At 50.5% G+C, this 21,069-nt stretch overlaps 1 protein-coding gene across 3 annotated transcripts in view; it reads right to left on the bottom strand.

The window, feature by feature from the left end:
• RORC (RAR related orphan receptor C) overlaps window positions 1-21,069 on the bottom strand; it is a 66,011-nt gene that overhangs the window by 12,722 nt on the left and 32,220 nt on the right. For all 3 annotated transcript variants that reach the window (XM_054010319.1, XM_054010318.1, XM_054010320.1), the window contains one exon: window positions 82-167. In XM_054010319.1, the coding sequence (XP_053866294.1) occupies window positions 82-167 (86 nt within the window). The remainder of the gene's footprint in view (window positions 1-81; window positions 168-21,069) is intronic.

The following is a 21,069-nucleotide window of genomic DNA, read 5'->3' as shown; positions in this document are numbered from 1 at the left end:
CGGGGCGCCCCCTGGTGGCAGAGATCAGGCAAGCGGGGGCAGGACGGTGGAGTGGGAGTGGGGATTTGGGGTGTTGTTCACCTTGCAGCCTTCACAGGTGATGACCCCATAGTGAATCCCTGACGATTTGTCCCCGCAGATCTTACACGGGATCACTTCTATTTGTGCTAGGATGGAGAGAGAGAGAGAGAGAGAGAGAACATGAGCACTGGCCGGAGTGTGCTGCTCCCTGCATGCCCTTGCTTGGCTCTTTGGCACTGTCGTCTAATGCTTCTTAGAGCGAGCGGGGTGGGGGTGCTGAGAGTCAGGACTCCTGGGTTCCATTCCCAGCTTTGGGAGGGGAGCGGGGCCTAGTGGGTTAGAGCTGGGGAGGGAGGCTGGGAGCCAGGACTCCTGGGTTCTATTACACATACCATCTCAATGAACCCCGGGGGATGACCCCATTTAAGAGAGAGCAGAGCTGGGGTCCTTAAATGGCTAAATCAGGATTGCGCGTAGAGCCTTGATGTGAATAAACTAGCTTGGCTGGGAGCTGGTGCCAACAGAGAAGAAGAATTTATCTTGCCAACTCCCCAGGAAAGTGCTGCGTGTTACGCAGAGTTTGCCCACACTGGGGCACCCTCGTCTCACATTTCCTCCCATGCCCGGATTCCAGGCACTGGCCAGGGCGCAGGTGTGCTTGCCCGGCTGGATACCAATTTGCAAGCCAGCGTACCTCTGCTAATCCTGCCTCTGCCTTCCAGCCAGCTGCCAAACTCAGCAGGGAGAGAGGGGCAGATCCCAGCCACACTCCCAGTGGCCTCGGGAGGGAGGGGGAGAGGTCGATTTCACAAATGGGGAAACTGAGGCACGGGGAGCAGCAAGAACTCGCTCAAGCACAGAGCGAGGCAGGGGCAGAGCTGGGAATAGAACCCAGGAGTCCTGGCTCCCAGCCCGCTGAGCGTCAGCAACAGAAACCTGCCGGGATCCTGATATCCTAACACCCCACACCCCCCATCCCACTCCCTCCGAAGGCAGAGCACAGAACCCAGGAGTCCTGACACCCATCCCACTGCTCTAACCACTAGGCAGCATGGCTCCGTGGCACTCCTCTCTGCACGATGAAGCCTTCTCTGAGTCGGGCCGTGGTGCAGGGCTGGGGCTGGCTGATCTAGCCAAGGGCACAGGGTGGGGAAAGCTAGGGAGAAGGGGCGGGTCACAAGAGGGAGCCAGGGCAGGAAAGCGACCCCAGACACTCACCCAAGAGCCAACTAACTAGGGTCTCCATCCCCACCCTTCGGCGGGACCATGGAGAGAACAACACGCAGCTGGAGCTCTGGTATGGGCCAGGGCACCAGCTTCCTGAAGGGGAGGGAGGGCCGTGGGGCTGGGGGCCCATCCGGGAGGGCAGCAGTGTGTCCTGGGGTGCTGGGAAGAGCTGGCAAGTCGCAGACTGGCAATAGCCCCTTTGCTCCAGTCCGGAGGGTCACCCTGTGGGCATGCTCCCCTCTGCCAGGGCTGCCCCCTGGGCCTAAGCCACGCCCCATTGTGCAGCCCAGCAGCTCCTCTTTCCAGGGGTTATTTATCCAGCCGGAGCAAAGCTCTTCCGCACTGATAAGCGCCCTGCCCAACCCCCCGGCGATTATCGTCACATGATGGCCGGTTACATAACCTGGAGATCATCTCATAATCGGCCAGCCAGCCCGCGGGGGCCCCCTTAACCCCTTCGCAGGCAGCTGCTGCCTGGGCATTCTGCTCCCAGGGGGTTTTCCTTAGGGAGCTGGATTGGCAGCCCTGGCACTCCCCTATGAGTGCTGGGAACAGAACCCAGGAGTCCTGGCTCCCAGCCTCCCCGGCACACCCTGCTCTAACCACTGGGACAGAGACAAACTGTCTCAGAAGACATTGAGACACCTAGGATCTTGCAGTAATAAGCAGGGGTGTATTGTGGGGATCAAGACTGGATTAAGTCATAGACACCATTGACTGTCCTAATGCCCCAGCTGCTGGAGTTAGGGGATGAGCGCCGAAATTCAGCTTTGATTTAAAAAAGAAAAAAGTTACTCCTCAAGGACGCACAGAAAAGCTTGAAAACGGGCCCCGAGTGTAACCAATGCCTGCCTGAGTCTGCAGACAGCCTACACCAACAGCTCTGGAACCTCGTTCCCGGGGCTTCCAACCTCCTGCTGGCCCAAGGAGGGGCGGGGCTGCTGTTTGGGGCGGAGCGATGGCTGTGCATGTGTCAGGCCCTAGACTGCCGTTCATGGAATCCGGTGCAGGGTAAACTTTTTCCCAGAAGGGCAAGAAAATCTACCCCTGAACTAACTCCTGCAAAAACCCCAGGCCTGTCACTGCTAGGGACTGGGGGCTGGCGCACAATTTTAAAGGAGGGTTGGGACTATGAATAAACAGCCTGGAGCAAACCGGGGAATCATGCTCTGCTCGTGCGTACACATCCGGGGTCCGACCAGTGTCACTGGGGCTTAGAGTCTTTGGCACCAAGTCTGCTTGTATCCAAGGGTCGAGGCCTGTGGGTTGGGGGCTCTGCTGACAGCAAAGGGTTTGTGGGGACTGACATGCTGAGTTCCCTGCTGCTTTGTGGTGGGAATGGGATGCCAAAAATTAAGCTGGAAAGGGGGAGAGAGGGTATGTGAGGCAGAAGACTGGGAATCTGGGTCCTGGGTTCTATCCCCAGCTCTGAGAGGGGAGTGGGATCTAGTGGTTAGAGTAGGGGGGCTGGGAGCCAGGACTCCTGGGTTCTATCCTCAGCTCTGGGTGAGGAGTGGGATCTAGTGGTTAGAGCGGGGCGACAGGGCATCAGGACTCCTGGGCTACATGCCGAGTTCTGGGAGGGGCTGATCCAACAGGGATGAGAAGCAGGACAGCAGCTTCTGCGTCTTCCTGAACCCCCTGGGCCTCTGGCCACAGGGAGCTGTGAGCATCAAAGAGCTCCGAGTCCCTCAGATGAAAGCCCCTTGTGAAGGGGCGCGCGTAACCACATCCCGCACCTTCCAGGCCCAACGGCTGCTTTCCCGAGCGTCTCCTCCCTGCCCCCCGCAGGCAGCCGCCTGGCACCAGCCCAGCTCCTGCGCTGGTTTGCTCTGCGATACGCCAGGCGCCCATTTGGTTTGCTCTTCCTCTCTAGAGCTTCCCTTATCGATGTCCCCCTCCCCCCCGCTGTGTAATGAACCCAGGCGATCGGCGCCCTAAATAAGGACCGAGAACTCATCCCCCCATCGTCTTCGAAACCTCAGCAGGCAGCAGATCGCCTGACGCTAACCCACAACTGGGACACACCTCCCACCGCGCAGGAAGGCAGAAACTTCTCCAGGGCAGAGAAATCTCACAGCCTCCCCTCCACTGCTCACCACACACCAACAGGTGAAAACCCCTACCTGCTGCTCACAGGCAGGTACCAGTAAACAACTCTCCATCACCCCCCGGCAGGAGCGAGCTAATGGGGCCACGGGGCGGGGGAAGCACCACAATTTTCCATCGGCACAAACATGCTGATACAGGGCTTTAAAGGCCCCGTGAGGCTAAGGCAAAGGGGCTAGCAAATCGCAGGCTCCAGGGCTATTATACGGGCAGGGGTCAGGAAGGGAGTTGCTTCTCTCCTAGCCTCCAGCCAAAGCAGGACATGGGACTAGATGGAATCGGCGGGGCTGCAAGTGGGGCCAGATCCTGGCTTAGATGGGTCACAATGTTTGATCGGCCCTGTCTAGTCCGCTCCCCTCAGCCTTTCGAGGTGTGATTCAGCCGGGGGAAGGTTGGACGGTTGGATCACAGAAACCCCCTGGGGGCTGTCAACTGATGTGCCAAGACTACTTCTGCCCCTGCTTTCCCTGCCAGCTTGGGACTCCAGCACCCTGTCTTGCTGAGCCAGACACGCCAGTCTGCTCCAACACAGACCCAGGGTCTGAACCACGTGCCCCAAAGCTGCAGACTTAACTGAAAGCAGCTTAGGAAGTGTTCCTGTCTTTAACACTCAGATGCCCAACTCCCAGTGGGGTCCAAACCCCAAATAAAGCTTATACAGAGTAAACTCATAAATTGTTCGCCCTCTATAACACTGATAGAGAGATATGCACAGCTGTTTGCCCCCCCCAGGTATTAATACATACTCTGGGTTAATTAATAAGTAAAAAGTGATTTTATTAAATACAGAAAGTAAGATTTAAGTGGTTCCAAGTAGTAACAGACAGAACAAAGTGAACTACCAAGCGAAATAAAATAAAACATGCAAGTCTAAGCCTAGTACAGTAATAAAACTGAATACAGATAAAATCTCACCCTCAGAGATGTTTCTGCTTTGAGCAGGGGGTTGGACTAGATGACCTCCATATCCCTTCCCACCCAGATATTCTATGATTCTATGATTCTTTCACAGACTGGACGCCTTCCTAGTCTGGGCACAATCCTTTCCCCTGGTACAGCCCTTGTTCCAGCTCAGGTGGCAGCTAGGGGATTTCTCAGGATGGCCGCCCCCTTTGTTCTGTTTCACCCACTTATATATCTTTTGCATAAGGCAGGAATCCTTTATCCCTTTGGGTTCCCACCCCTCCATCTCAATGGAAAAACACCAGGTTAAAGATGGATTCTACTTCAGGTGACATGATCACATGTCACTGTAAGACCCCAAGCCTTCATTCCTCCCAGCCTGACTCACAGGAAGGCCTGCCTGCAAACAGAGCCATCAACAGTCAATTGTCCTGGTTGATGGGAGCCATCAAGATTCCAAACCACCATTAATGGCCCACACTTTGCATAATTACAATAGACCCTCAGAGTTATATTTCCTATTTCTAGTTTCAGCTACAAGAGTGGTACATTTATACAAATAGGATGATCACACTCAGTAGATTATAAGCGTTGTAATGATACCTTACAAGAGACCTTTTGCATGAAGCATATTTTAGTTACATTATATTCACACTCATCAGCATACTTCCATAAAATCATATTGAGTGCAACGTCCCAAGGGGGGCAGGGCAAGGTGGGTCCATGGTCTGATCTGCTGCGGTGGGGAGCTGGGAGAGCAGGCGGGATGGAGCACTGAGATGCCCTGGGGTGGCTGTGGCGAGATGGGCTGAACCTCAGGCCCTTCCCCTCGGCCTGGCACAAGCAGTAACACCAGAGCTCCTAGCCCGCTGCAACCACAGCTGCACAGACCTTTGTGACCATGTTCAGCCACTTGGGACTCGGAGGCACCCAGAAACCTTTTGCACCCTGCAGCTCCCACCCCGTTGCCGTTCTATAAGCCAAGTCCCCTGCTGGGCCGCGGCTCGTTAGACAGACAGCAGTATTCATAGGTTACCCCTTTCGGGATGGATTTATTAATTAAATTAGCAAGGAGAGAGCCCAGACTGCGGCTGCGAGGAGACGGACGCAAAAAGGAGCATGTTTGAGAGCATTTGCAGTTGGCCCTGACCCGAGACACTAAGGCCCTGATCCTTGAAGGGATTTAGGTGCCTGACTCCCATGGGTGGAGTGATAATGGAGACTGACTTCCCCTCGCCAGGTGGGCAGGGGGTATTGTGTATCTGACCCTCACCCTGCTGTGGACAAGCTGCGGGTGTCCTTCACCAGGCACAAGTACACTCAGACAATCCACGGCACCCCAGAGAAAACAACAGGGCTCTGCAGCCCATTAAAAAGGAGCAGAGAACTAGCCCAAAACCAGGGACTTCTGTGCCGTTACACCAGGGGTTCCTTTGGTCCCAGTACTGCTGCTTTGTGCTTACATCACACACTGCGCATGTACAATTGGTGCGCACACACCTGCACACTCTCAAGCCCCCTCGACCCACTTCTTCCCCCAGCACAGAATTAGCCTGCGGAACTCGCCGAGACAAGATCTCCCCGAAGCCAAGAGCTCCGCAGCACAGCAGAAGGGGCTGGACTCTTATGGGGCTAACGAGACTAGCCAGAGTTCTCTCCTGTCGACTCTCCTGCGTCAGGGCATCAGCTAAGCCTGGGGCCAGGAAGGGAATTCTTTCAGGTTGCCCTAACGCAGCAAGGGCTGGCTTTTGCGTGCTGATACATTCCTGTATTTCCTTAAACAACACGGGGGCTAGTAAGTTTGTCTGATAACAATCATCCTCTATCCTACGCATTCCATTTCCTCTCTGCAACCACCCACTACTCAGACCCAACGAGAAGAAAAAACCACAAGCTTCAATTGATTCGCCCCTAACCTCACAACAGAATGATTGTAATTTTTTTTTTTTTTGGGTCTTTTCAATCTATCTATAGCAAATCAAATCGGTGGGAATGGGCTTGGGGTTTGACTCAGAAACAGGAACCCAGTGCCTGAATTAGTCAAAAAACTCAAAAGCCAGAGAGCAAGCTGCCAGTAACTCTCATTTTCAGGTGATGGCTCATGCCAGTAAATTCAACCTGAGAAAGGTCAGCGAGGTCTCAGGCGAATTCCCCCACAGCAACCCCATAATCGACGTGTGATGCCCGCGGGTGGCTGAGTAAGAGGATGAAGCCAAGACTTCGGAGGGGAGGAAGCAACCCCCCTTTCCCCTCCAAAAAAAATCCTTTGATACCAAAAAAGTGCAGCGTAACCCAGCCGGGAACCAGCCCCGGCCAACGTTCCTGACTTTAACCACCGAGGGGCGTCAGCGGGCGGGTCCGTGTCACGCTTCCCGTGGCGTCACGGGAAGTTCCACGCGCCCGCGGTGGGGGTGGGGGAGGGCACATGGAACTTACTGAAATGGGGGTCACGTGGGAAAACATGCTAAGTCATGAGATGCGAGTACCGGAGCAGGGAAGCGGATACCGCATGGGACAGGAAAGCAGAATTCTCCCCTCCGCGGCCTTGTCCACACACACGGGCGACAGCGGTTTAATGCGGAGCGTGGTGTTCAACCCGCTCAGCTAAACCAGTGCAACAGGCCGGGAGGAGCTGCTCTCGGTCCCGTTTAAACCGGCCTACGTTGCGTCAATTAGGAGCAGGCTCAAGCCACCCATCGCCCGAAATCAGCGCGTTAATTAACCCTGCACGTGTGCGGGTGATAGGTGGCGGCTGCCCCCTGTCACCTCCAGGGACCTCCAAAACCAAAGGCAAAAGTCAGGGTAGCCCCAGCTAAAGAGCCAAACACCCCCCGCAAGGGGACCACGGACCATGCACGGACCGGCGGCTCCCATATAGACATCAGTCCCAACTGGGGCTCCCAGCTTTAGCGTGGCTGGCTAGCCGAGTCTCCAAGGCCCACGTCCTCAAAGGGACGCAGGCTCCTGCCAGTGGAAGTGAGGAGCCCACAGACCGTTGAGAATCTGGGCCCACATCCCCCCCATCTGCCATGTTGCTATTTAACCTGCTCCTGCCCCCCCCCCCCAGGCTTTGCTGGCCCATGGGGGACGGCACGGCCTACTTAAAGCCAGGTCGAGCCGCCCCGTGCACACTGCTCCTTATGCCGGTTTTGTCCGTCTGAGGGGCCTGCGCCGAGCCGGGGCCTGCCAGGACCTGGCCTGGGAGAAGGGAAAGCCAGGCACACTCAGCGCTGCTACGGAGCTGAGGGGCGTATGCCCTGCAGAGCGGGCGCACTGGAGAGGCACAGAGGTAGCGGGGCCAGCAATAGCCCAACCCCCGCCGCCCCAGCCCGCAGGAGAAGAAGGATGGCCCGGTGGTTAGGCAACTAGGCCAGGCATGGGCCTACCTTGACCACACGCGCCCTGGGTGACCTTCTCTACGGCTCAGCTCCCTGTCTGCGTGAGCCAATAGCCTGCTGCCCCGCAGTGTTGTGCAATGTGCCGTGTTGACACTCGAGAGGGGAGGGAGCCCAAGCCCAGATGCTATGGGGATGGGCCCAGGTGGAGGGACTTCTCTCTATTCTTCCTCCCCTCTTATAAGCTACTCAGGTGGTCCCGGCCCTTTCAGCACCCAGTCGCCTCTGCTCCACGGCTTGGAGAGTGACGGCACGCGTGAGGGCAGCCCCGGCCCCCGTCTCACGCTGGAGCCCCTGGGTGCTATTACAATACACCGACTAAACTCTGAGGATCCCTTGCAAAACTCTCAGAGCCTATGCAGGTGTTCACACTAACTGGGGAGCGGGGGAACTAATGGTTAGAGCAGGGGACTCCAGGGTTCGTCTCCCAGCTCTGGGGGGGCAGTGGGGTCTAGTGGTTAGATCAGGAGACTGGTAATCAGGATGCCTGGGTTCTTTTCTCAGCTCTGGGGGTTGAGCAGCTAGAGCAGGGGTGGGAGGGAGTCAGGACACCTGGGCTGCATTGCCTGCTAAATTACTGGGCAAGCCGCTCCCCGCTTCCCTGTGCTGCAGCTTCCCCACCTGTAAAATGGGGCTCGTGAGATCCCCAGCTGAAGGACACTCCTGGCCAGTATAATCCTGAGCAGGCACTGGTTTCCTTGCCCTGCTCCCAGTTAGCAGCGGAGCGTTTTAGATCAACCGCACAAGAACCTGGCGGATCCATACTTTAACTGGTGGTTTAACCCCCCAGCATGCACTCCCCCTGCCCCACTTTTCAAAACCATGTGGCTGTGGGGGTTGCAGTTCGAGCTGTGGGGCGCACAGGGCTGTTTAGCGGTGATCCCCGCCCTGAGTTCCAGGAAAGATCAGCATATTTACATATTAATAGAAAACAGAAAAACATCCGTGCAGCAGCCACCAGGGGAGGGGCTGATCAGATCACAGGTTGCTTTGAAGCTCGGTGTGTTTCCCTTCCCCACTGCTCCGGGCCGTGGTTCAGGTCTCGGGCAGAACCTACGGGGTTTTCGTGACCTACCAGCAAAGCCATGGCCAGCAAAATAATCCTAGCCCCCTGGCCCTTGGATCTCACTGCATTTTGCATAAGGAGGGAATGCCTCAGGTGGGGAAACTGAGGCACGGAGCATGGAAGAGACTTGCCCAAGGTCACACATTTGGATATAGAACCCATGAGTCTGGAGGCCCTGCCCCCTCCTGCTCTAACCACTAGGCACCGCTCCCCTCCCGGAGCTGGGAAGAGAACCCAGGAGTCCTGACTCCCAGCCCCCTGCCCCTCCTCTAGTCACTAGACCCTACTCCCCTCCCAGAGCAGGGAAGAGAACCCAGGAGTCCTGACTTCCAGCCGGCTGCTCTATTAACCCGCCCTGTGTATTTAATGTTGGTGTCGATTGCTTTAATTGCTGAAAACTAAGATTTACCTTCACACTCGAAGGCCGAAATTAAACTCCTAGACATCAGATTTTGGTGTCCAACATGACCTGTTTTGCCAAGGAGCCAAAAACCACACAGCTCAGTGCCTTTGCAAACCAGGCCCCTTGCACAGAGGTGGCTCGTTATGAAACGCGGGAGCCTCACTTGAGGGGTGGAAATGTCGACCTTGGCACCCGAGCAGAATCTGTCAGAAGGGGGCAGGGCCAGGACTCCTGGGTTCCTTCCACAGGTCTGGGAACGGAATCTTGTGATTAGAGAAGGGGACTGGGAATCAGGAGTCCTGGGTTCTACTGCCAGCGCTGGGAGAGAGGTCTCGTGGATACGGGAGTCAGGACTCCTGGGTCCCCTCCCTTGCGCCGCCGCTGACTTTGCCGTGTGACTTCGCACAAGTCACTGTGACGGCGTGTGCCTCGGTTTCCCCCACCTGAAACGGGGGGGACGATAACCTTCAGCGGCGCAGCCTTAGCCATGGTTGCAGGGAGGGTGTCTGGCTGCCAGGGGAGCGTGGGCATGGGGATGGGGGGTGTTACACGAGGCTCAGTTAATACCAGGTGACTGATGTGTCCTAACAAAATGTTACAGCACCAGGGCCAAGGCAGACTCGTAAAACAGAACTGAGCAACTCAGCAGCCCCGGAGGAAAACCAGGGGCAGGGCGGGGTGGAGGAGGGTTACCCTCCCCTCACTTGGCACCAACAGGAGCTGGCTTCCTTGCCAAGCTGAGTTGCAGGCTCTTCACAGGCAGGGGCATCCCTGCTGGTTTGTTGATAGAAAGCAGCCCCTGGCGCAGGGCCGGTGAAGTTTCGCGCCCTAGGCGAAACTTCCAGCTTGCGCCCCCCTTCCCAGCCCTGCGGCAGCTCCCCGCCCCCCCCTGCTCTGAGGTGCCCCCCGCGACAGCTCTCCCCCTGCCCTGAGGAGCCCCCCCCCCCATGGCAGCTTCCCCCCCCGGAGAGCTGTGAGGCAGCTCCCCATCCCAGCTCACCTCTGCTCTGCCTCCTCCCCGAGCACGCCACCCCTGCTCTAATTCTCCTCCCCTCCAAGGCTTGCGACGCCAAACAGCTGATTGGTGCTGCAAGCCTGGGAGGCGGGAGAAGTGGAGCGGTGACCGCGCGCTCAGGGAGGAACGCTGTAAAAAAAAATTGGGGGCACCGCTTTTTGGCGGCCTAGGCAACCGCCTAGTTCGCCTTAATGGTAGCACCGGCCCTGCCCTGGCGGAGTCAGGAATAGAACCCAGGAGTCCTGACCCTCCGCTCTCACCACCAGCCTGGACCAAACTTCCTTCCAGAGCCTGGAACCAAACCCAGCCCTCTTGCCTCTCTCTCCCAGCCCCCACCTCCAAAATCCTTTGCTCTACCCACTACACTCTCCTCTTTCCCAGCTACCCCCCAACAGGCCTGTCCAATCTGTGTCCCCCGTTCCCCACCCAGCGCTAAAGAGCTGCCAATCTGAGGGCTGAGGGACTCCAACGGGGTTGGCTGCCTACTCAAATGCAGGGCCCGGCCCGGTTCAGAGAGGGCAGGTGCCCGTCTGCTGTTGCGGCCAGCTCCCTGCTTGCTGCCCACGTGGCACGGAGCCAGGACAGGCCGGTAGCCTTGTCTCCCCGCTGCCCACGTCTGTGCACCTTCCGCCACCCCGTCTGCTCGCCACGGAGGGGCCCGAGTCGCACCTGCAAAGGGAGGCCGCGGCTGGAGCTTAGCCGCGGTGCTGGTACCGGCCGCGCGGCAGGAGGAGACGGCCTACCTGGAGCCAGGCGACACCGGGAGGGTCAGGCCTGGGACTCCCTACTGCCACGGGGAACTCACAGGCCTTCCTAGCCTCCCGACAGACCCCTCGGGGGAATTTAACTCTCAGAGGCCAGGGGCAGAGAATGGTAACGAAGCTAACGTGCGGTGACTTGAGTCCATTCTGTAGCGTGGACGCAGAGGCTGTAGCAGGAAGGCAGCATGGCCTAATGGATAGAGTCCTGGAACGGGGATCCACCTACCCTGCATACACAGCTGTGACCGCAGCATGCAGAGAAAACCCCTGGGTTAGCTTTGATCTCGGCAGCTCAAATACCGGCAGCAGCGAAGCCCTGGACGCATGGGCTCAGCGCTCGAGGACGTCCCCAGGATTCCCAGCACCCTCACACAGCCTGTGCTGCTTCCCTGCCATTGGCACTGGAGCCAGCTAGATCAAAGCTAGCAGGGGTATGCCTACACGGGCTGCAGTCACGCCTCTGACTGCAGCATAGACAGACGCTCAGACTCAAGAGATCTGGGGTCTATTCACAGCTCTACTGCTAGGTGACTTCGAGCAAGCGATTTCCCCTCCCCGTGCCCCAGTTTCCCCATCTGTAAAATGGGGCTAATGATCCTAACCTCCTCGGGAAAGGGCTTTGAGATGTACTAGTGAAGAGCTCTCTTATCTAGATAAGAGCATGGGGAGGGGTCTTTACCGTTTTCTCCCTGAAAGCAGCAAAGACGACAGGCCGTGACCTAACGAGGCACCGTTTGCAACTCTGCCACCTGGCCTGGCCTTAGAAAGCAGCCTGCGATACCCTCGGGCAGATCTCTCCAGTGGTGTAGCCGTCCCGCTGACACCCATGTGCTCTCAGTATCACCAGGCTGGAGAGACAGGCAAAATGTTCTCCCTTGCACACGTCGATGGGGACACTCGAGATGTGGTTTTTTTTTTACTTCTCTTGCTTGGCAAACAACTCGGTGCGTGGCCCGGGCCGGGTTGTTTGAGTAAAAGTGACTTATTGGACTGGGTTTGAGCACCCACAAGGGCAGGGTGACTTGTTAACACTTTCCCCACATTAATCAAACTGAAAACACCCGAGTATGAACTCCTGGCGATGTCAAGGCACATTCCACGCCCCCAACTAGTTACTCAGCTTTCTGGGTGTCTGCAGAACAAAGCAGCTCCCGAGATCTGGGGGCCCTGTGAGACCCACAGCTTCGAAAACAAGCCCACAGGGTCTAGACGTGGAGGCGGTGTCTCGGGCTGGGTTTCCCCCCCTACCCCCCAACTTAAAAAGAGTGGGGTTTTTTTTTAGTTTAGGTTTGGAGATTGAGACAGAGCCTCAGACAGGTGTTGTTCTGGGGGGGGCCAAACCGGTCAGGGCAGACAAGACGGGCTGCAGAAAAAAGTCAAATAGCCACACACACCCCCCCCCCCGTCTCCACTGGAGAGGGTAAGGAACCTCCCACGGGTCAGCTGTGCAAAAAAACCCACAAGTTTAGGGCTTGTGTTTACTGATAGGGGGGGAGGGATAGCTCAGTGGTTTGAGCATTGGCCTGCTAAACCCAGGGTTGTGAGTTCAATCCTTGAGGGGGCCACTTGGGAATCTGGGGCAAAATCAGTACTTGGTCCTGCTAGTGAAGGCAGGGGGCTGGACTTGATGACCTTTCAAGGTCCCTTCCAGTTCTAGGAGATGGGATATCTCCAGTATTTGTATTTGTATTTATAGCCCTGGCTACACGCAGCCTCTTTCACGGTCATACCCAGGGGCCCGGTCCTCCAAAAAGCACAGCTCCCATGCATCTGACGAAGTGGGTATTCACCCACGAAAGCTTCTGCTCCAATACATCTGTTAGTCTTAAAGGTGCCACAGGACCCTCTGTTGCTTTTTGCAGCTCCCATTCAGAGTCTCAAGTCCCCAGTTCCCACTGACCCGCTTACAGCCAGGTTTTCCAAGCAGCTGATTTTCCAACCCCAATATACTGAGCACGTATGAAAATCCAGCCTGTTATTTTGGTCTCTAAGTGGGCACTGAGCAGGTTTTAAATATCTGGCCCCCCAGGTGGGGGTCTCAACACCATTATTATTTCTTGAAAGTCTTTGTAACTGACAGTTTTGAAATAAAACTGCAGCGAAGCTAAAAGTTGAAATTTGAAAAAATAAATAAAAATCAACCCCCAAAACCGAGCCACAAGCAGGATGTTGACGACGAAAAATGGAGAAAGTCCATTGAGACCCAGTTATATGCTATTGGTGTTATGCAAAAGGCACCCGGATACCATGGCAATGGGGTATATTAAGATAAAACAGGTTAGACCGGCAGGCAGATCGACTGATAGATAAGGTAGATAAACTAGATTAGACAGCCAGAGTTTAAAATAAAAGTTAAAGGTATGTTGAATCCAGATACATTATGAATAAAGGGGAGATTGGGCATCATATTATAGTTGAAAAATGACACAACATTTATATTCACTCAGGAGTCGATTGCCTGGCTCTATAAACTGGGCTAGTGTTGAAAAAAATCAGGTCATTTGTTACCAAAAACAATCCTCATTCATCAACTAAATACGGTCTACAGGACTTTTGTTGTCTGTCTCAGTTTTGTCCCTGCTTAGGCAATGCAAGATTTAATATATATAAAATTAACAAACCAAGCGAAAGCTTTTTTTAAATTCACAACGAAAAACAGCTGAAATAAGAGGACAGCGTACAAACTTCCAAGAGAATTTTGCACATTAAAAAATGACGACACTTTACAGGTTTGTCCGCACTAGAAAGTTGTATCACTTTGGGGAAGAAGCTATCCCATAAGGTACCTTTATACCAGTATAACTGGACCCCCACTAGGGGTTATACTGATATAACTATATCTGCAAGCAAGCAAATCGCACTCCAAACCAACGTAAATTATACTGGGACAATTCTGAAGTGTAGACCTGGGCTAAGAGGAGCAGCATGCTAATTAGATTGCACATTTCTTAAGCTTCTGCTGTTAACAGAGGCAGCAAGATACTGCACTCAGCGGGGTCTACTTTCCATTGTGTATTTGACGCAGAGGTATTTTTATTTATCTAGGACGTGTGTCTGATCAATCCAGCATCTTGCTCTAAAGTTCAACCCTTCCTTTCTGTTCCTTTTACATGCAAAGGGAGCAGCACAGTTATTACTCTTTGACAAAAATCTCGGTTGTGCCTTTGCATCTGACGCTGTTTTACTGATTTCAAATAAAAACATTGTAGAATGATGCTGTTTCTCTTACGAAATTCAAGTTTCAACGCTGCAGGATCACGCATTTATTTTGGGGCAGATTCTCAAGTGGTCTGGCATCCGCAATAGGGGAGAGATTTCCCCAAAAGATCTCAGCCAGAGCCCAGAGCCAATAAAGCGAGGCTGACATTGCACCAGCTGAAGATCTGGCCCAAAGAATTTTTAAACACCCACTATACCCAAGAAAGATGTACATAGCTCAGAATAATTGACAGATCGTGTTGTTTTTCCATAGCCGTTGCTCAGAGGGTCTAAGAGTCGCTTCGGTTTGACTGTGAAACTTCATTATCAAACAGTTCATAATCTCTTATAATCAAAAAGCAATTGATGTTAAGCAAACCGATGTTTGAACACAATGGAGGATTCAAGAGCCGACAGATGTGTATCTTGCTAACCACCATAATGTGGTGTTTAATTAACACACGATAATTATTCTCTAAAGTCAAACTCATCTAAGCTAAAATGAAAGCAATTGCATAACTGCGCACAAGATATGGATATGTTTAATTCTTAAATAAAGTGTTTTAATAATCAACATATTCTAATTAATACAAACACTGCTTCACTACTGTTAAATTGACTGCATCTTTAGGAATCTTATTTTTCCTCTGAGTATTTCTTTTTATTTTGCATCTCAAACATTTTTTTTTAAATTTACATTAATCACTACACTAATTAGAACGATGTTTAGCATTGATACCAGCTGGATTTGAGTAGGACTTAATTAGTCTTTATAATTGAATTAAAAGGACCATTGGGACCCCCACTAACAGATCCTCAAATAGTCTGTGAAAATGAAATTTATTCACAACATAGCAAGTGGCTTTTATTAACAAAGTCAACTTTTTGCATTCTGCTGTGTTATTAAACAGCAACAGGCGGAGATATACATTCAGGATATTTTTGTACTGTCCAAAACCTAATTGTGTTGTCTCCAAGTTTCCGATTGATGCAGATTTGAAATACTTCTTGGAAAGAAGCGAAAAGATTTTAAGTCTTATTTGTTCCATCTTATTGATTTTGAACACATATAAACATCTTCAGTCAGTTAAGGCGAGAGATGAATTGACCGAGATCAGAGGTTTATTTCAGTAACAGATTGAATCAGACACTAAAAAAAGAAACCCAAAAAATTATGACATACAAAACCAGATTTTCATGGGCTCAGCTCCCGACGCTGAGACCTTGTTTGAAGATCTAGCCACTTAGTTTGGTGTCTAAATATTTTTGTGCCCAAAGTTTGTTTTATTTTGCTTCTGGATAGTAATCATTTGTGGCGGTGACTAATTAATTTTAGAGCCATTTTGCACGGGCATTTTTTTAAATTGTGGTTTAAATTGAAATAAATGATAATAATTAAATGGGTGCTGGGATCTTTTGGAAAATCCTGACCTTAGTCAATTTCAAAATAGGTAAGTTACCAATGGCCGGGCAAGACATACACACTAGGTCCCCTAGAGAGAGAATTCAGGTTGCTGAATTCAGCATCTCTAGGACCCGTCTCTAAAAAAGTTAATTTGTCTCTTTTGTTACTGACTGACTTGCCTCACTCTCTCTCTCTAGTGACTTGGAGTGATCAATCACTAAAGTATCTGAGCGCCTACCACTCTGAGATCAGGAAACTCAGCCCTCCACAGGATCAGGTCCCCAATTTGCTGAAAAGAATTCAGAACCATGCCAAAACATCAACAATCACTCTATGATTGACAGAACAAGGAGGAATGGTCTCAAGTTGCAGTGGGGGAAGTTTAGGTTGGATATTAAGAAAAACTTTTTCACTAGGAGGGTGGTGAAACACTGGAATGGGTTCCCTAGGGAGTGGTGGAATCTCCTGCCTTAGAGGTTTTTAAGGTCAGGCTTGACAAAGCCCTGGCTGGGATGATTTAGTTGGGGATTGGTCCTGCTTTGAGCAGGGATTGGACTAGATGACCTCCTGAGGTCCCTTCCAACCCTGATATTCTATGATTCTATTATTCTATGCTCAAACCCCTTACTGCAAATGCATTTTTCCCCCGCCCTCCCTGCCTCCACACTCACAGAAAACTATAATTGTGCCACAGATCCTAGCCAGGCTGACTTCCCCCAGTCACAGGATTGGGCTGTGGTAGCTAAAGTTTGCATAGAGTTCAGGTCAGAAAGGACCATTATGATCCTCTATTCTAGTTTGATCTTTTGCGTCACTTTCAGAAACAACGAGGAGTCCGGTGGCACCTTAAAGACTCAACCTTATCTTTTAGAAAGGCATCCAGTCTTGATCTGAGAATTTCCACAAGTCAGAGAATCCACCACAGCCCTGGGTAAACTGATCCAATGGTTAGTTACCCTCCCTGCTAAAAATATGCACTTATTTCTAGTCTGAATTTGTCTAGCTTCAGTTTCCAGACACTGGCTTTAATTCTGCTTTTTTCTGCTAGATTAACCAACCACCTACGATCAAAAATCTTTTCCCCAGGTTGTCCATAATCAAGATACCTCTTAACCTTCTCTTGGATAAATGAAATACCAGTGGATTGAGCTTCTTCAGTCTCTCTCTCTTTCTCTCAGGCACGTTTTCCAGAGTTCAACCCATTCTTGTAGATCTACTCCTTACTCTTAGGCTTGGTCTACACTACCCCCCCCCAATTCGAACTAAGGTACGCAACTTCAGCTACGTGAATAACGTAGCTGAAGTCGAAGTACCTTAGTTCGAACTTACCTTGGTCCACACGCGGCAGGCAGGCTCCCCCGTCGACTCCGCGGTACTCCTCTCGCCGAGCTGGAGTACCGCAGTCGACGGCGAGCACTTCCGGGTTCGACTTATCGCGTCCAGACTAGACGCGATAAGTCGAACCCAGAACTTCGATTTCCAGCCGTCGAACTACCTGGTAAGTGTAGCCAAGGCCTTACACTATAACCCTGCTATTTCATTTCCCCCTTCTCAATCAGCAGATCGAATCAATCCTCTAAATCATTTGGTCACCAGACCTTAAATCATTTCACTAGATCCCAGGGGACTCCGATTCTAGAAGTCACATCATCACGTCCTCTGTGTGTAATATAAAGAAATAATAATAACCCCTAGCTCTTACCTAGCACTTTTCATCCATAGACCTCAACACATTTTATATCGGAGGGGAGAATAGAATTATTTCCTGTTTGCAGAGGTAAAATCATGCATCAAAAATAAATTTGTCTGCAAGCACATTTGGATTCTGGTGGGGCTAGAGGTCTAGTCTGGTCTAGCCCAAATCGCTACCATTTCTAAGAAAGAAAGAAAGAACTGCTTGCAGAACTATTCCTTGTAAATCTTTTGTAGCCCATCTTCATCCAATTCCTACCGTGTCTGATTTGAATATGGCTTCTCCTGTAAGAGCTGTCGCCCTGGATCTTACTGGAAATATACATGCAGTTGGAGATGAAATTTGACAAAATATGCGCTCCCATTAAAGAGACAACCGTGAAATTTCACTTACTGCTACGAACCCCACTCCTCTTTGTCCCACCCTGACAACTGACAGGCTTTGGGAAAAAACATTGAGTATTTCTCTGAATACGGCATCACTAATTGAAATGTGGGAATGGAAAAGAGATGTATTTTAAAAGCAGTTTCAGGTTTAAGAACCCAACGCATCAATATAGTCTCTGAAACCTCAGCTCTTGCTACCACCCTTTATTTTTCTCTCTGTCTGTATCTGTTTATCACCTCCCTTCAAAGCAAAACTCTCCCCCGATGAATACACTTTCATTATATTCTCAGTGCCGCAGATAAGAGGCTTGAACATCACTGACAAGGAAACTACATTTTGCCCAAGAGTTAAATATATTTGCGTTAACTGATCACAGGAGATGAAATCACTTTCGCAAATCAGTTCAAACTACGTTATTACAACTGCTTTCACTACAGAACAACATTTCAAATACCCTGATTCGGGGCACGGCTAGACGGCTAGCTAGTTTAGTCACTTCTATATATTGCCTTTAGGAAACTACAATGGTTATTGGGATTCACAACATTAAGAGAAAACCACACAACAAAGAAGATGCAGTCTGGGAACCCGTTATCCTAAGAGCTTTGAATTCTTAGATCAGTGGAAATTCTACCAGAGCTGATACAGCTGAATTCTGCCTTTACTTCTTGGGTTACACACGCGCTAAACCACACCACAAACGCTACAATCCCCAGGCAGAAAACATGTGGCATGGCTTCACCATGATGGGTTCCTCAAAACTCAGATCATCTTTGTGTTCTGTCTCGGTACCCCACCTAGTACCATGGTGACTGGGCGCCTGGGTGCAACCACAATACACATAATTATAAAGATTGCAAAACGTCTTCAATGGAAGTTGAAGGCACTCAGCGCTATGCAGAATCAGGCCCTAACCTCAGAGTTCCAGTTCTACATGCCTCCCAGGCTGGATAAAAATCAATAACTTTAAAAAAAATCATATTTTTAAATTTAAATTAAAGACAGGTTCATTTTTTTTTTAAGTGAACTATTTAAAGATAAATTTGCACCTACGTTAAGACCTACGCTCATTATAATCTACTAAAATCATTTCAATGAAATGCAGAAAATAATATTAAGCAGTAAGCAGCTGCCAATTTTTAAAGAAAGTCAAACCACTGAACTCGTGTAAGTTACCGGCTAAGCGCCTGCAACCAGAGTTTGAAGTAGTTCTAAATCAGCTTTTGACAACAGCCACCTCTGGAGCACAGGCAGAGAGATCACTTCCATCATTTCAGTTTATTCAGCTAATTCAATGGCTAGTTCATTCAAAGTTAAAAAAACAACTGAGAGCTGACAAAGCAGGAAAGCTTGTTTTTCTCTTTTCCAATCTATGAATAAAAGCGAAGATGTGAGAGGACAAACTCTATTAGTTCTAAAATCTTCCAGGAAAATCAGTTAGTTTGAAATACAAAACATGTTTTGATTCACTTATTTTTGTTTCTTATGAATCCAGCACATGAAAGGTATTTTGATTTAACTAACTTAAAAAATGGAAAACGCTGCTTTTATGCAGTTTTGTTTGAATTGCAATTTCCATCCATATACAGCTTGATACAAATCATGAATAAAAAATTAAACACATACAGTAAATGAGAAAGGCATCATTCACCATTTTCTATCATCATAAAAAAGTAAAAATTTGAATAAAAGTAAGTTAAGTGCTATAAATAAATTGCTTAAATAAATGTGTGTAGACATAGTGTAGCCTCCTGGTTAGCTAAAACAGCACCAAATTTAGTGTGAAGGCTATATTCGGTTGCAAAGCAACATGCTTTAATGGTTACTAACCAATGAGAATCAATTTTTCTTTAGGAAGATAACTGAAAGGGACAAACACAAAGCACAATTAAACTTGATTATTTAAATTAAGGTTTCCTATTTGCTGATTTAAACCATGCTCAAATAAATTTGTTAGTCTCTAAGGTGCCACAAATACTCCTGTTCTTTTTGCGGATACAGACTAACACGGCTGCGACTCTGAAACCTATGATTAAAAGTGGTGATCTAAATCGTTTCTATTTAAACCAATCCATCCTGATGTCTCCCCATTTTCTACACACGCAACAAGCAAAACCTCAAAGCGATTCTATTGAAACTATACGAGTACCCGGGACACACGTAGAAACATTATTATGAGTCGCAATATTTTTCTTTCTGGTAACACAAAATATGAATCGAAAAAACCCCCAACACATCCTGAAGCAAAGGATTTGGGTCAGATCCTCAGAGTGTATAAAGCAGGTTGTTACCTTGATTTCAACGGAACAACACTGATCTACACCAGCTAAGGATTTGGCCTGTTGTTTCTCAAAAGGCTCTTGGAAAGAAAAAAGGGTCTGAAATTTCCTATTGCAAATTTACAGAGATCCTGTAAGTCGCTGTATCTAGGGCAAGCCAAGGTCAGGTCTGTGTCTGGGGGAGTGGGCTTTGAGGTTTTTTATTTTTAAATTCATCAACTCTAAAAACACACAAATTACTGGAGCAGACAATTATTAATTGGAATGGTTTTTAAGAGAAGAATGAAGTGGGCTGAGAGCCCAGCAGAGGTATTGGGTGAGTAATAGGGGATATTAAATGTAGGGGAGCAGAAACTGATAAGCTAATTTTTCTCATATACTATCTGTACTCAGGACCCCAGTTATAGATCTGGACCCAGTTGTGCTGGGTGCTGTACATTATTATTTATTAGGTGTATTACGTAGCACTAGGAGTCCCAGCCACAGACCGGGACCCTGCCGTGCAAGGCGCAGTACAGACACAGAATAAACATTTTAATCCCTTTGCTTGGTGGGTTGATTTTATGTCTGTGGTTCTGACAGTAGCACATTTGCTCTGCCCAGGTATATACAACACACACCAGAAGATTAGGGGGAAGAAAACAAGAACAAAACACTAAACCAGATTTTCTGAGGGGCCCCCTCTCCGCAGTGCAGTGATATTCTCCTGGGATGCTGCTGGGGGCTGAAGCGGAAGTTGGAAATTGCTGGGAACATCTAACAGCCCAGGAACCTGATGGAAGGCCTGGCCAAAGCCCTGGAGAGAGTGGACTGCAGGAGGCTCAGTGGGGTCTCCCTGCCTTTGGCCTCTAGGAATCTCTGGCTTCGGGCTGCTCATTGCCCTTGGAGTCCCACCCGACAGGTGATGGCTCAGGGGAGAGGTGTGTGAGAATCAGGGGAGGCAGCAGCTGTTTAAGAGCCCGGAGAGATGGAAGGGTATACGCTAAACTGGGGGCATCTGACCCTTTCCATCACCCACTTCCCCACGGGGAGCGGAATCCACAGGCTGGAATTTGGAGGCAAGGACAACAAACAATACTGGGCGATTCTCCACGGCTTTTCCCTGGGAAGCTGGGTGTCATCTGCATGGAGACATGGACGCATGCAGGGGCAACCTCCCCCAGGGCCCAGGAATAGAACCCAGGTGTCCTGGTCCCGGAACAGCAGG

Source organism: Malaclemys terrapin, chromosome 21 (assembly GCF_027887155.1).
Source record: "Malaclemys terrapin pileata isolate rMalTer1 chromosome 21, rMalTer1.hap1, whole genome shotgun sequence".
In the NCBI taxonomy this organism is placed as follows: Eukaryota; Metazoa; Chordata; order Testudines; family Emydidae; genus Malaclemys; species Malaclemys terrapin.
Note: the sequence above shows the minus strand (reverse complement) of the source record. Positions and strands in the feature narration are given on the sequence as shown.